Below are 14,769 nucleotides of genomic sequence, written 5' to 3' on the forward strand. Positions count from 1 at the left end.
ACATTCTTAACATTTGAAAATATCCAATTGTTGGATTTTTTTTGGATTATATAGTAATTAAACTAAGTAATTTGTCCTAAAGATGAATAACCCAACCAGCTACCTTTAGGCCAAATTAGTTAGTTTCTTTAATTATGTACTAGCTGAAGTACAATAAAACTCTGAATATCTGTATATTAGTATCAGGCTTGTTAATTGTTTACGTATATTTAACATTCAAATAGAAATTCACTTAGTATTTATTTTAAAATAAAATAAGTAATAATAATTATTTTTAATTGTTATTCATAAATTTTCTTATTTTAAAGTTACAAAAAAAGTTATTTATTGGAGAAATAATTAACAAATCTTAATTCCAAGCATTTTTTGGATTGCTAAAGTCCATCTTTAGGGAAGAAACACAAATAAAGGAACTTTACTCTTCCAATACATTCAAACCACAAAAAGAGTTCAATTTCAAATGCTCAATATTCCAAGCAAGCAATTTGTCATCACCCCCGTCTAGAATATTGTCGTCCGGACACTCACACCTATTTATTGGGCACACGCAGACCTTCCTCCTCATCAGCACGTGGAGGCATCAGAACGTTTTGTATATTGATCGAACCGCTTTGCATAATCGTAAAGTGGTGTACATCGGAGAAAAGGCCAACAGGCTAGAATCTCCATATAAACTGGATTAAAGAAGACGAAGAAGAAGAATATTCTGTAAGAAAGGAATGGCCCGGAATAGGACTCAAACCTGCAACTCCTGCTTACCTTGCAGATGTGTTTCTAGTTAAGGAAGTCGGAAGGAAAGATCAGGTCAGGAGTCCAAGTAGTGTAACTGACAGTGCAACCGAATGTTAAGTGGTAGTTGTGGGTTTGAATCTCCAGTCTATTATAGTTAGAATGATTACATTCATAAAGTTTGAATTTTGGTTCTGTCGTAGTTCAGATGTATTGGAAAGATAAATTTCCTTTAAAAACGGTTTGCACCCCGAAACAAAGATTTTAGCAATCTGAACCTGCTCATGAATGTGAGATTTGTTAATAATTATTCCAATAAAGTAGAATTTTTGTAAATTTATAAGAACTTGGGATTGCTTCTGAATTCTATTATTTTATTTTCTTCATACTGCATATTGTAGAAAAATTCATTGAGACAATCATATTAAGTTTTTTAATTTTGTATCTTAAAACTTAAATAATTTATTTGATATACATGGTATTTGATCAAGTATTTTACAATAATTTTACATTTTTATTACAGATAAAATATGATGCACACCTCTCTTTTGCTTCTTTCCATTAATTCAATTGCTCTTTGACGTTTCTTTATCATTTCTTCTGAAGATTTTCTGTAAAAGTATACAAAAAACTTCCTTTACTCTATGTCATATGGAATTTTAAAGATAATTTTTAAATCTTTTATAATTTACAAATTTAAGTGCAAAGTAATAAACATTAACCAATTTAACTGTAAATACACCAACAATACAGTTGTATTGTTGGTGTAAGATCTCTCAAAAAATGTTCTAGTGGGTAACATTTGTTCGGTAAAGTACTGAGTGACTTTTTCCAGAATTTGTGTTTGAACACCGACTTGTTCGAGTAATGAGATACAGTCGTATTTCATTTGTCATTTTTACAAATGTAGGTAAGTAATACCTACAGTTAAAAGAAGTTTAATAACACTTACCTAAAAATATTTAAATAAACTTTGCTAAATACAAAGATTAATCTATAAAAAAGAAAACATAATGGCAGTTTTAAAGGCTAAAGTCTGAAAGCAATGACAATGTCACTTGGTTGATAAGAAAGCTAGGACATGGAACAAAAAAATTGTTCTATCAGTTTTCATTACAGTAAACCTGATGAAAAGTACAAAATACTTTGAAAATTTCAATATTCTAAAATCCGTGGGAAAATTTGAGACGATATGCACGATTACTTGAATAGGGAAGATTACAATTAAAAATTGTGAAATTTTGTACGGAGGATTTGAAACCATGTTAGAGTGAAATTGAAAGTCATATTGTATGAGAGATATCTCCAATTTTTAAACAGTGTTAGAGTGAAACCATGTTGTACAAAGGATACCTGTATGTGTATTATAACATTGACTTTTAAAAAATTGAAAGAGAAAAATACTGACCTGTAGAACAAAACATATGCTTCACAATTTTGCACAACTTGAGGATCAACAGCAGTAACACATTGATCATCAAATTCATACCATTGCTCATTTAAGTAATTTAATCCATAAGCTGTATAATGACCAGCTATAAAAATGAAAGAAAGTTGAGTTATTTTATGTAAAAAATTAAAATTCAATTTTGTTTTATTTTTGAAAAACAAATCAATAATGTAATTGATAATATAACATTTTTATCATATTATCAGGAACTATAACATATCAATTTCTTAATATAAGTTAATCATTGAGCCTTAATCCATACAGTGTACAGATTCATAAATTCTGTCAAATTCCAGAATTAACCCATAATCATATGTAGTAGCAGCAATTTTCCACATGTACTAGCTTCCTTTTTTGTAGGTATTTCTCACCAAATTGACTTATTTGCTTGTGCTTCTGTGATATCCTCAAACTACATGTTATCAATCTGACTGTATAAAAATTTCAATCAAAAATATTTCTTCCACTCATCGCAGACCCTGAAAAAACTGCTACCATACACATACAATTTTCCTTTTTGTCACATGATTGCATGAATAAGGAGGCGACTTTCTGCTCTGATGTCACAGAGGTCTCTTGTGATTGCCACATGAGGTAGTCATGATGTCTGGTCTGCAAATCATTACAATATTGAACACTTATCACTAAGACAGCCCAGAATGCTATGTTCTTTGACAATTTAAACTTATTCGGCAGTTTATTTTGTGCCCGAAAAATACAGAAAAAAACCATTTTCTGATCCTTCTGAGAAACATCTCAGCCCTCTCATTATATATTTGTTGTCAGGCAAAAATACAAAGGCTTTGATATATAAATTCTATATCTACATAGCAAAATCAATAGGAAATCAGCTGGAGGCAATTTAAATTAAAACAGTGACTGGTAATAAAAAAATTAATACTGTCGATTTCTTGTATTTTGAATTTGTTATGTATGAGAGCTTTATGTATGTATGTACTGACAGACGAATGATAGTGAGAGGTTATCCTGTCCTTCTATTTGGTCATTGTAATTGAAGATTAATTATGCATCCGTAAAATCTGGGACAACTTACTGGACTGCTATAGGCTGCTCTTCTGATTCCTTTCTACACAACTTATTCACCTAACTTCATATAATTATGATGCACTTGAGATTTATCTCTAACTTTTATATGTATAATATGCACAGGTACATTCACCAAAATTATCTTGTAACATAATATGCCATACTTTTAAACCCACAAGATTGGAACTTGTAATACTGCTGGACATAGATATACACAAAACATTGAATTATACACGGGTACTTTTAATGTCAAATTATAACATTATTTTATAATTTAGTATTTTTATAATATGTAAATAACTTTACCTTTTTAATGTTTGTATTTTAAAACATATGCATATTCCATTTACCCATATATGAAGTTAATAATTTTAATATTTGTATCTTAATTTTAAGAATTATATCTAGAGTTGAAATTAATAATTGTAGTATTAGTTAAGCAAATTCAAAATTTTATGTAAAGATAAGATAATTAATGTATTGTTAAATATAGTAACTCATATATACTGATATCCGAATAGGTCACACTGGTGAGGAGCTGTGCCCAAAATGCATATCTGACAGAAGGATTAGTAATAAAATGCTTATGAAACAGTAACTATCTTAGTCTTTGTATGGTTAGTTCCAAACAGCAAGCTCATAATAAGTGAATAAAGCTACTTTTTATTATTGGTTGCAGTGTTCAGTCTCGGACCGATTAAAGCACTGTAATTTGAAACGTTGTATTCTGTTTAGATAAAAACATTAACTGCACATATATCAAATCAAATTCTATAGCTATTCAAAAATTGTATTCAAGATTACACATGCTCAACATCAACTCAATATGCATTTTAGTCAAACAAAAACCTATAAAATTAGTTTTTCAAACACAAAATTTGTAAAATAAATTTGCAAAGAGGCTTCAATTAAATCGAACCTTTATTTAAAAACAGATTTAATGGAGTAGAATAATTACTTTAGTTATTTTTCAATATTTATAATCATTTATACAAGCAATAGATGGAAAAACAACTTTCTAATTGGAAAAAAGCAAGAGTCTCTTAAAGCATGCTACAAAGGTGCATTGAGGAGAATGTGTAAGACCACTCTGTTCACGACTCAGTCAGAAAAGTAGATGGATAGATAGCTCCACACCGACACTAACTCAATTGGGAAAAAAAGTTAGATAGATCTTAAACTCACAGCCCTTGGGGATTCAATCCCAGTTTATTCTTTCAATAGTTCGGCACTGTATTGCCAAACCACCAAAGACCCTCATAGGAAAACCAGATAATTATACAATTTTAAAACGATAAAAAATAATTTAAAATAATTTAACAGAATTATTAATGTCGCCGTGATTAACCATGTATTCTAAATTAATGTTAATAAATTTTAATTGATACACACAATTTTTATTGCATTTATAACTGATATTAAGTCAAGGTATTTAGAACATTATGCACAAGAATTGATAGAAAGTGCTTTAAATCAATACCAAAATTTAATTGCTAAATATATTATATAATAGTCGCATTTAATTTCCATCATAAATTTTCGAAATATTTATGGAAAGAAATTAAAGCATAAATTAAAATACACAGGTATATCTTTCGGAAGTTTAATATCTCAAAATAATTAAAAAATTTTATGTTCTTAATTTGTTTAGTTAAAAAAATTATACTTACAACCAGCAGTGCCGTGATGACATATAACGGCAACAAGATCATAGGTAGTAACTCCTCTTGAACAATCTAATATCAAATTAGTAATTCTAAGTCTATTATTTAAATTTTATAACAATTTAATGTAAAAAAATTCAATATAAAATCTTATTAGGTTAAATAATAATTCAGTATGTTCAAATTCTAATTTTATGTTTTTCCCCTTAAAAGAAAATTAAATGCTAAGAATAAATTAAAAGTTAAAGAGCATTTAAAATTGAATTTTTACAATAATATGAATAGAAAAATTATAAAATTGTTATATATATAATATATATTGGTTATAATACTTAAATTATATTAATTAAAAACAAATTCTTATTAAGTCTTAGTAAAAACAAAAATCCTGCAATGAGTTGCTTAACTTTCCCGGCAACATTTTGTGGTGCCATCTGTTTAATTATTTTATTTAAAAAACTTTTTATATTTTATTATTCTTATAAAATGGCAAAAAACTTAATTTTCAGGATAGGGAGGGGTTTAATAAAAATATTGTAAATGCTAATAACAAGTAAAATCATCATTAAGTCCAACCCTACTCAAGGATATATACAATCATTATCATTAGTCAGTCTTAACCAGTGTTTTAAACATTGTTTTCTCACAGTACACTAGTTTAAATGTTTGCATTTATTGCATCAGTTTTAACAGTATATCTATAGGTTTGCTATTATTAAAGATAGTGTTATAGAAAAAAATGGCAAGCAAACAATGCTAGATAAATTACTAAATCTTAAACTTATACAACTTTTAATTGTTTTAACATGTCTTTTTAATGTCAGAATCACTAAATCCAGAATTGTAATCTTATTTACTTATCGCACATATTTTCAGTCAGTTATCGTCGTCAGTACGGGCAAGTTCTGAAGTGATTATAATTAGTTGATTCTGCTATATTACAATTTTGTATCTTATAAATCACTTAGTTTTTATAATTATTAACTTATAAATAATAAATGGAACTTAAAACTTGATACCTTTATGGAGAAATGGAGACATATCCAATCCTTCAAGAGGGAAAGAAACATTGCTGCTTATTTTAGAAGAAAACATGACTTCATGTCTAAAACGTTTCAAGTGAATACAAAGAACCTAAATGAATGAATTAAATGTGTCAATATTCTTTATATATATATATATAATTCATATAAAAAATACTATATATTGTAATTATTGTCATATTTCTGATAATAATAATAATAATTAAACTATAAACTTTACTTATATTTAATAACTTTGGAAACTGCATATAAATTTGATATGTATATTTACTTGCTTAAAATATCTTAAATGTTGAATAAACTTTCTTGTCGTCTTTGTAAGTTGTTGCAAATTCTTTAATACTATATGTTGAAATAAAGATTATAAATAACATTTTCTGTTTTGTGCCAACTCCCATATGTGACCACTTTTAATTTTCCCTAAGAGCAGTCACAAATGGAAGGTTTTATTTTATACATAGCCTCTGATTATATAAAATGATATCAAATTTCAGAAGTATAACAATTATTTTTAAAACCTAAACAATTCTTCATAATAATACTAAAGGAGAAAGAAATGTCATTAAATAATATAATAGTTATTAGTCCTTAAGTAATATTGTAAGTGTTAATACATTTCAAATGCTTAACCCTTGTACTACCAACTTTTTATTGTTACACTAAATACCATGGGGTCAATACCCAATACTTTTTAAGAATATATTTAAGTAATTTTTTTGATTTTACAATTTAATCTAGACTTCCACTGAAAGTATTAAATGTTATGTTACATGTTTATTTTTTATTATACACAAATAAAAAAACCATACACATAAATATAAAATCTCTTTTTCTTCCTCGGCATAATGACTTGATGTAGTACTTCTGAAATTGTCCTTTCAAGAAGATACTTTTTGACAGTTTCAATATTGTATTCTTGAGCAAATTCAACACAGATCAGATGTTCAGAGCATAAAAAGTGTACACATTTAGAAAAACAACTTGAATGCTTTCTATATTTTGACATAGATCAAACACTGGCCAAGTTTTCATCCCCTCTCTGGTAGGGCAGCAGTTTTGGTATTTTTGCTAGACTTCCTTGCCAGTGATTCTGCTATTTCCAAGAGAAATAACCTTTCCCTAAACCTCTTTTTCATTCCAAATTGGATTCATATATATCCATATTATAAAAATATTTAGAGTAGTGATGTTGAGAATGTTGAAAAAGACAACCAGTTTTTGTTGTTTTCTATTTTACCTAGCGGAAGATGCAATCATTTGTCCTATTGGAGATGTTTATTTAAGTCATATTCGTTTGGCACCAAACTGGAGAACTCTAATATTATGGGCAGTTGAATTTGCAATTGGTTCTTCAAGAAAATGGGTGATAGCTATGAAAGTGATTAAGAAGACATCTTGTATGATAATTATGATGATCACTCAGATGATGATGATGATGATGATGATATTGCTATAACAGAAGTTGAGGAACAGTATAATTCCAGCAGTTTGTCAAACGATGATTCATCTGAGAATAATCAGGAAATTTTAGGACACAATAAGGAACAATCATTAATGAATATTTAACAATTCCACACAAAAGTCACCACATATAATATGAGAAAGAAACACTGAGACTAATCAAAATAAAAAGATTAACTTTGGGGTCACAGTTGACCCATGGTAACAGATGTGAGTTTTAATGTAACTTGTAAAATAAAGCCTCTGGCAGAAAATCCCTTTAGGACTAGTTCAATTGATAAAAAATATTAAAAGTCACAAAAAAAAAAATTACAAACATTTTTCTAAAAAATATGACAGAAATAGGGAGTGGGTCACCGTTGACCCTGCAATAGTACAAGAGTTAAAGCTAATTAAATATAAATTTATAACAATATGATTGAAACTGATTCTTATAATATAGCAAATCCTCTTAAAAAAAATTAAAAAATTTTAACAACATTTTACCTCGGGTAACTGCAAAACTCTGGAATATTTTATGCCATTTCTTAGTTTTTTACATTTCTCACAGCTGTACATATTATCACCTTTCAATTCATCTGCAGAAAAGAAAGCAGACAAGCAATCTTGCAGGCTTATGGTGGGTCCCCAAAACCAACTGTTGAAAATAAGAAAATTTATTAATACTAAAATTAGTTAGATGTACCGTAATTTCCTACACATTAACCATGTTTTAAAGTCAATTTAAAAACAAGTGAAAGGCTGTATGCTCTAGAAATTTTTGCAGTTATGCACCAGATGTGGGTCATATGTAAGAAATTACAGTAACAGATGTTTTTATCACAAACAGAAGTAAATCTTATATATACCCCTTTAAATGTTTACATCTTAAAGTTGTTCTATCATTTAATCTTCCTAATTAGAAAGTTTATATAAATATAGGTCTTATAGATTACAGACATATTGAACAACCAAGCATCTATATTGTTTCACAGCAAATTTAGAACTGTATTGAACGTGGACTACAGTAAAACACAGCAATTCAAATAGACCATTTCAGTCTGTCCCTGTCCCTATATTGTCATTTTCATTATAGAGCACTAAAACTTTTCTTTTGAGATATCTTCAATCATCAAGTTATTTTACATAATAATCTGATCATTGTTAAATATAGTACAAAGTTGTTTTAATGATGGTACATCATAAAATGCAGCATTAAAAATATTTGGATGTTTTCATTTTGGAAGTACAGTTTGACAAATTATATAAGAAAAATTTACTCTTTTTTATATAATCTGTTGTATAAGGATATAACTGTGTCTGTTTATTCTTTCTTCAAATAGTAAGACCGTATAAAAACAGATTCTATAAAACAGTGTTAGAGTCTTCTTTTGATTATATACTTGCGATGATGATATAACACAGATCTCAGGGTCCAAAATATCAGCCCATATTTTATTAAATTAATGTATTTTGATAGACAGATGTACCAGCAAAATTAATATTTGTAATGATTGATTTTTGTAAACATATTAATGTCTACAAAATTTACTATTGCATCGACTGAATTCTAATATACAAAATGTCCAAAAAGTCACAATACATGGGAAAATTTAACACTTTTTAAAAAAATGTGACTTTATTTATAAAACTCCACACACTGGCCATTTCTAAGCATCTCTCCCATTCAAGTTGAATTCCTTTTAACACATTAGATGTCACATACTTAACTGGTCTTTGAATGAGTTTCTTTAGGTGATCCTACTTTGAATTTTTTCCTGGTACACCAAAGCCTTTAAGTGTCTCCATAGATAAAAATCAAAAAGGTTAAGGTCCAGGGATCTCAGAAGCCACTCTAAAGAATTACAATGTATTTATAGCTACGACGACTATTTTTTGTCAGCTAATTTATTGTTATAAAACTTAATGTTAAAAAAGAAAAGTTATAACTGTTAACAATAAATTTATTATCAACAATTATAACTATTTTTCTACTCAGTCTAATCATATCCATTCTAAATTTACACAAAAAAAAAAAAAAAAACCACTGAAAAATTGGCAAGGAATCAGAAAATCCTTGAAATTTTCAATATTTTCTGTGTGTGGATTTAAATGTAATTAATGAAGTCAATAAACCTTTTAAACTTATTCAATTTAACCATACTTTAAATTAAACTACTTATTATATAGTTTATTAAGATCAAACATTAATTATTGTTGATGAATGAAAATTTTATCTAAATAATAAAGTTAATATAAATCAATATGCAATGCATTGTGTCTTAATTTTATTAATTATGTATCACACTTCATTAGCAACTTTACTATCACAAGTATCTTAATAAACCATACTTCGGAAATTATGAAAACGCAAATATGATTGTTGTTATTTTCTAAAAGATCACTTTAATCTCAATCAATAAATCATATGATCTAGTAGCTAGTGGATCCAACTAATAATTTGAGTTAATATTGTAATAATGAAAGAGGTTAAACATTGATTAAATTTGTAACTTTGGTTAAAAATAATTGTAACTGTTTTCAATACTAATTAAAATTTCATACATTTATATTCTTTCAATATTGATTTATTTTGAATTTTGTGAAAATTTACAAACCTTATGATCCAATCAAGCATAGAACCTAACCAACTCCTGTTACTATAAACATCTGTACACGCATTGGTTCCCTTTTGCTGATTATTATGAGAAGCATGAAGCATGTGTAAATGATCACGACCAGGAATAGGTAAAGAAAGATCTTGGAATGTCTCTTTTGTTGTCGATAACTGTAATATAGTTAACAAATAAATTAAGAAATATGTACTGGTATATCAATCGTTATAATTTACTATTACTTTGTTTGTATATTTTTAATTTATTGAAAAATAATCTAATGTATAGGCCTACAATATAAAATTTATAATTTCTCAGATAACAAATTTCTCTAAAAATATTAAAACCAAATAATAAATCTGTATGTATAAAATTCTCTCTCTTAATATACTTTTTTATTCCTAAATTAATAGAATCAACTGTGTATATTTAAATGTATTAAATTATTTTAAAATAGAAATTTATTAAGGAAAAAACTAAATATAATGTTATGTTTACTTTAAAATAAAACTAATGATAAATTGAATACTTACTGTATCACATGTAAGACATTGCACTGAACTAACTATCTTCCCATCAAAAATATCTGAAATAACACTATGATACTGTACAGGTTTCTTCTTCCTTGGTCCCATCTTAGCAAACGATTGATTCTGACTCTGAATTTGTCTAATGGTGGTGGAATTTCTTTGTATTGTCTGGCGCTGAGAATCAAGTTGTTGCCTGTTACTTATACCTATATAATTAGCTTTTTTAGATTCCCCAGATCTTGAAGCAGGTGACGTTTTTCCCTCCAAATAGCTTCCCACATCCGAAATATCTACAGAATGATTACCTTGAACTCCTGAATCAGATGACCAATCGATACCCCCGTAATGGCGATAATCTTCCTTGGATGGAAGATTACGAACAGAATTATAACCTTCCTTTTCTTTATTAACTTCTGTTGATTTATTTGATGGATGTGAATGAAAATTAGGCATTTGATTTTGCATATGTCCCTCTTGGTTAGAATTAATAAGTAAAGAAGCATCTTGACAGTCGTCTTCATTTGCAACTAAACCTTCTCTGTGTTCTACACAATCTTCTATACACGAACTTTTTTCGCTACTTAATCCTGAATCACATGTCTCAAATTCTGCTTCTGATTGGCTGGAATCTTCAGAAACACCTAATGCAGATTCACCTTGACAACTATCAAATTCTTCTGGACTATCAGGAGACATAGCGCCACATGATTCGACTTCAATTTTTGGCTCCTTTAGTTCTTCGTGTAACTGATCCATAAAGCATCTGAGGAATTCTTGAGCATCCTGATAATACAACAAATTAAATAAAATTTTCTCATTGAAATTATTTAACAAGTAAATAATATATGAAAGTTATGCCTACAAAATAAATCTCCATAAGTAGAATAATTTCAAAACAATGCATTTTCAAATTAACACAGGAAAAAATATTAAAACAAAAGTAATAAATGGTACAAAAGAAACTTAAGATTTTTCAATTCTTTTGAATTTGTCTTCAGAGTTGCTAGCATAAATAGGTGGAACTGAATATAGTTGCAATAATATTATCATCTCTCTCACAAGTCACCACCTTGCTGTGGTGAGAGAGCTCAGTATTCTGATGAACCACAGAGCTATGCCAGCTGGAGCGTCTGCTCCTGATAGTGTCACCCATATGAGTGAGATGTGGGGAAAAATGAAGCTAAGTGTGACTAAACCCACATCTGTAGAAGATCAAACGATGGTAATAACACAATCCAAATGTAATACCAGCTCGGATGTCATCCAGATTAACAAGGTCCACACTCATGAGTTAGGCAGAGGCTAACGTTCGAAAAATACGTCACAGTCTCCCTTGGCCATCAGTGGTGAAAGTATCATTGGTCCAAGTATGGTTATTGCAGGGTCCACACCAGTTTTGGGAAACTGGCCTAATCTTGATGTTTCTAAGGCAATCCAGCCACAGACCACTAAAGCAGGTAAACCATGTCAACAGATGAAATGGACAAGTTTATCATCCATATTTACTACACATCACAAAATTTGAAACAGGCATGAGAGCATAAAGACAACAGTTACATTACCTGTTCTCACAACAATATCCTCATCTCACTGTCACTATACAAAAGGTTATGAATCAAAAAAGAACAATTATACATAACAACCTTATAACACAAACAACACTAGAACATATCACACAGCAAATTGCAAAAGAATTACATCAACAAATACTGTCAACATCAATAGCGATCATATAATCCTTCAGATTCATCAAGGTACTTGCACTGACAATGCTGTTTCTGCCACTGCTATTTTCACTGAGCTGACAATATCAACACTTCTTCACTGCCTGAAATAGATTCAGGTTTAATTCATATTCTCAGGCTTCTTTTCCAGGAAGCACTCACAAAATTTACAAGCACTGATCCTGCACAATGGCCATGCATTCCCAAAATCAACACTTATAAATTAGTAGGGAAAACTCTATACTATGTGAACACTTACATATTACAAGATTGCACTCATTCTATTTCTACTCTCTCAGACATTCACACACTAGTCTATGCAGGTGCAGTCATAGTAGTGACCTACCATAGACTAAAACTGCATCCACAGACAGAAGCGCACAAATCAAAAACACTTCAAAGGCCTGAATGGCAAAGAAGAATAGAAACACAAATAAACAATATTAGACAGCAGCAAGGCAGGCTGACACAATATTCTAATAACAAAACAACACCTAAATTAACGAAACAACTATAAAAACTTCTCAAGACGATTAAAACACACACAAAGCACGAATAACACAATGTTCACATCGCAGAATACACTGACACACTGAAACAAAAACGTGAAGCCAAAGCATAATGATTCAACATTACAAAATTTGCTATGTATGAAAACAACAAAAAAAATTATTCACAAACAATGGAAAACTCTTCTACAGGCAAATTAATACAAAATCCACTACTTATTCCCAACACAATGACATGCCTTGGCCTTAACTTTAGTCCGGCATAGCACTTGGCACTAGTATTGGCTGAGTTCGGCATTCATAACATAATAATAATAATAATAATGCTTCAGCAGCAACCAAGTCACTGATCATCAAAGCCAGAAAATCACATCAACAGATGAAACAGATTTAAGACACAAACAAATTCATCATCTGTACCTACTAAATCATCACCAAACTTTAAAATAACATGACAGTTTATAGACAATACATGACAAATTCATACAAAAATACCCATATATTATTATAGAACAGGGGATTGCCATAATTATGCACAACTATCTTATTTCATAAACAATGCTTAAATGTATCAAACAAGTTGCAGAACAAACACATCAATACACACAAACACTAAATTACTCAGAAAAAAAAGAAAGAAGAGCATGTATGGCGAATGAATATGTACTTATTGCACCAATAGTCTTTTCTTAAATATCACATACATAACACAAAAATCTTGTAAGATTAGAGCTTCATAACAGCATCTATATCATACTACAGAAAGTTGCAATACGAAACATGTCATTAGTCAAGAAATTCTTAAATACAGATACATACAAAAACAGCACATAATCACAGCTTTCCTGCAATATGCTTTGATTTTGGTTGGGATACACACATTCCATCAACATGTAATCTTTAAATAAAAGAAAATTTTAATTTTTGGCACTGCCATACCATCTTTGTAAGGCATTTGTAAACACATTAGTGTTTGGATACATGGTGTCATTAAATTTCAAACATCTTCACTACACCCGATACATGTAAAGCTATCCATCAACCAGATGGCACCTAACATCTACCTCTAATGCCAAATTGTCTATTAAATTATTAGTATTATAGCCATATCTCGCCCAATTGTGTTCGGCTTTGGTTGGTGGATAGTCATTAAATTTTGCAATCTTTTCTCTTAACTTTAGGAAATTTATTTATTTTTTTTTTTTTAATATACTTTCCTACATCTGTTCCATCATATTTTATTGAAAAATTTGTAAAACCACAAATTTCTTCCAAACAACCACAAAAATTCACTTTAGCAAATGAATCTACATCATCATTACTTAGACCAATTCATCACCAAAAACACAACACACGCAACTTCATATTCAGTTATTACATTATCATTTAATCATCATTTCTTTACATAAATACTATTATTTTACTTTACTGCTCCTGAGATAAAACCTAATGTGTGAATATTTTGAAAGTACTTAAAACAACTTATTCTTACCCATCAATATTTCTTTAAAATATTGAAAGTATTCTCTCTTGAAATATATCACTTTAAATTGTTTTTTTTACATAGTTCTCTACTAAAACTTATTTCTTTTTTTATCATTCGAGAGAAAATTTTTAACCTTTATGAACCTTTATGCAAAATTAAAAAATTTATGATTTCACTAAGAGAGGAATTAAAGTAAGATCTCAAAATTTGTTGACAGAAGTAGTTATTCAATGTGTACAATCACAACTAGCAAAACCACATGTTTTTGAATCTGTTCAACATTTCCATTGGTGGATTGCTAATTCATACTTTTCTTAAGATAAATCAGTGTTCTTTAATTTTTTCTTGTGAAGAACAAAAAGAGCAAACAAAGTAATTCTGACAGATGACTAGCAATCTCGTAACCGGAGCACTGCCAGATCAGCTAGTAATAATAACAATGTGCAAGATATTGATTGAATAAAACATTAAAAATTTTATATATAAGGCATCTCACATAAAATCAGTCCACTCGCTGCAAATGATAAAAATG

General features: G+C 29.1%; 1 protein-coding gene across 4 annotated transcripts in view; it reads right to left on the bottom strand.

Annotated features, from left to right (window-relative positions):
- Positions 1-14,769, bottom strand: part of Usp20-33 (Ubiquitin specific protease 20/33) — a 69,354-nt gene that overhangs the window by 15,726 nt on the left and 38,859 nt on the right. Inside the window, exons 8-16 of one of the 4 annotated variants that reach the window (XM_067285105.1) lie at positions 10,911-11,301; positions 10,824-10,874; positions 10,522-10,724; positions 9,992-10,161; positions 7,881-8,031; positions 5,910-6,024; positions 4,897-4,962; positions 2,138-2,264; positions 1,271-1,340 (exon numbers count right to left, since the gene is read on the bottom strand). In XM_067285105.1, the coding sequence (XP_067141206.1) occupies positions 1,271-1,340; positions 2,138-2,264; positions 4,897-4,962; positions 5,910-6,024; positions 7,881-8,031; positions 9,992-10,161; positions 10,522-10,724; positions 10,824-10,874; positions 10,911-11,301 (1,344 nt within the window). Of the gene's footprint in view, positions 1-1,270; positions 1,341-2,137; positions 2,265-4,896; positions 4,963-5,909; positions 6,025-7,880; positions 8,032-9,991; positions 10,162-10,521; positions 11,302-14,769 lie in introns of all 4 variants that reach the window. The other 3 variants (XM_067285103.1, XM_067285104.1, XM_067285102.1) reach the window with 3 other exon arrangements.

Source organism: Centruroides vittatus, unplaced genomic scaffold (genome assembly GCF_030686945.1).
Source record: "Centruroides vittatus isolate TY-2023 unplaced genomic scaffold, ASM3068694v2 scaffold_1519, whole genome shotgun sequence".
In the NCBI taxonomy this organism is placed as follows: Eukaryota; Metazoa; Arthropoda; class Arachnida; order Scorpiones; family Buthidae; genus Centruroides; species Centruroides vittatus.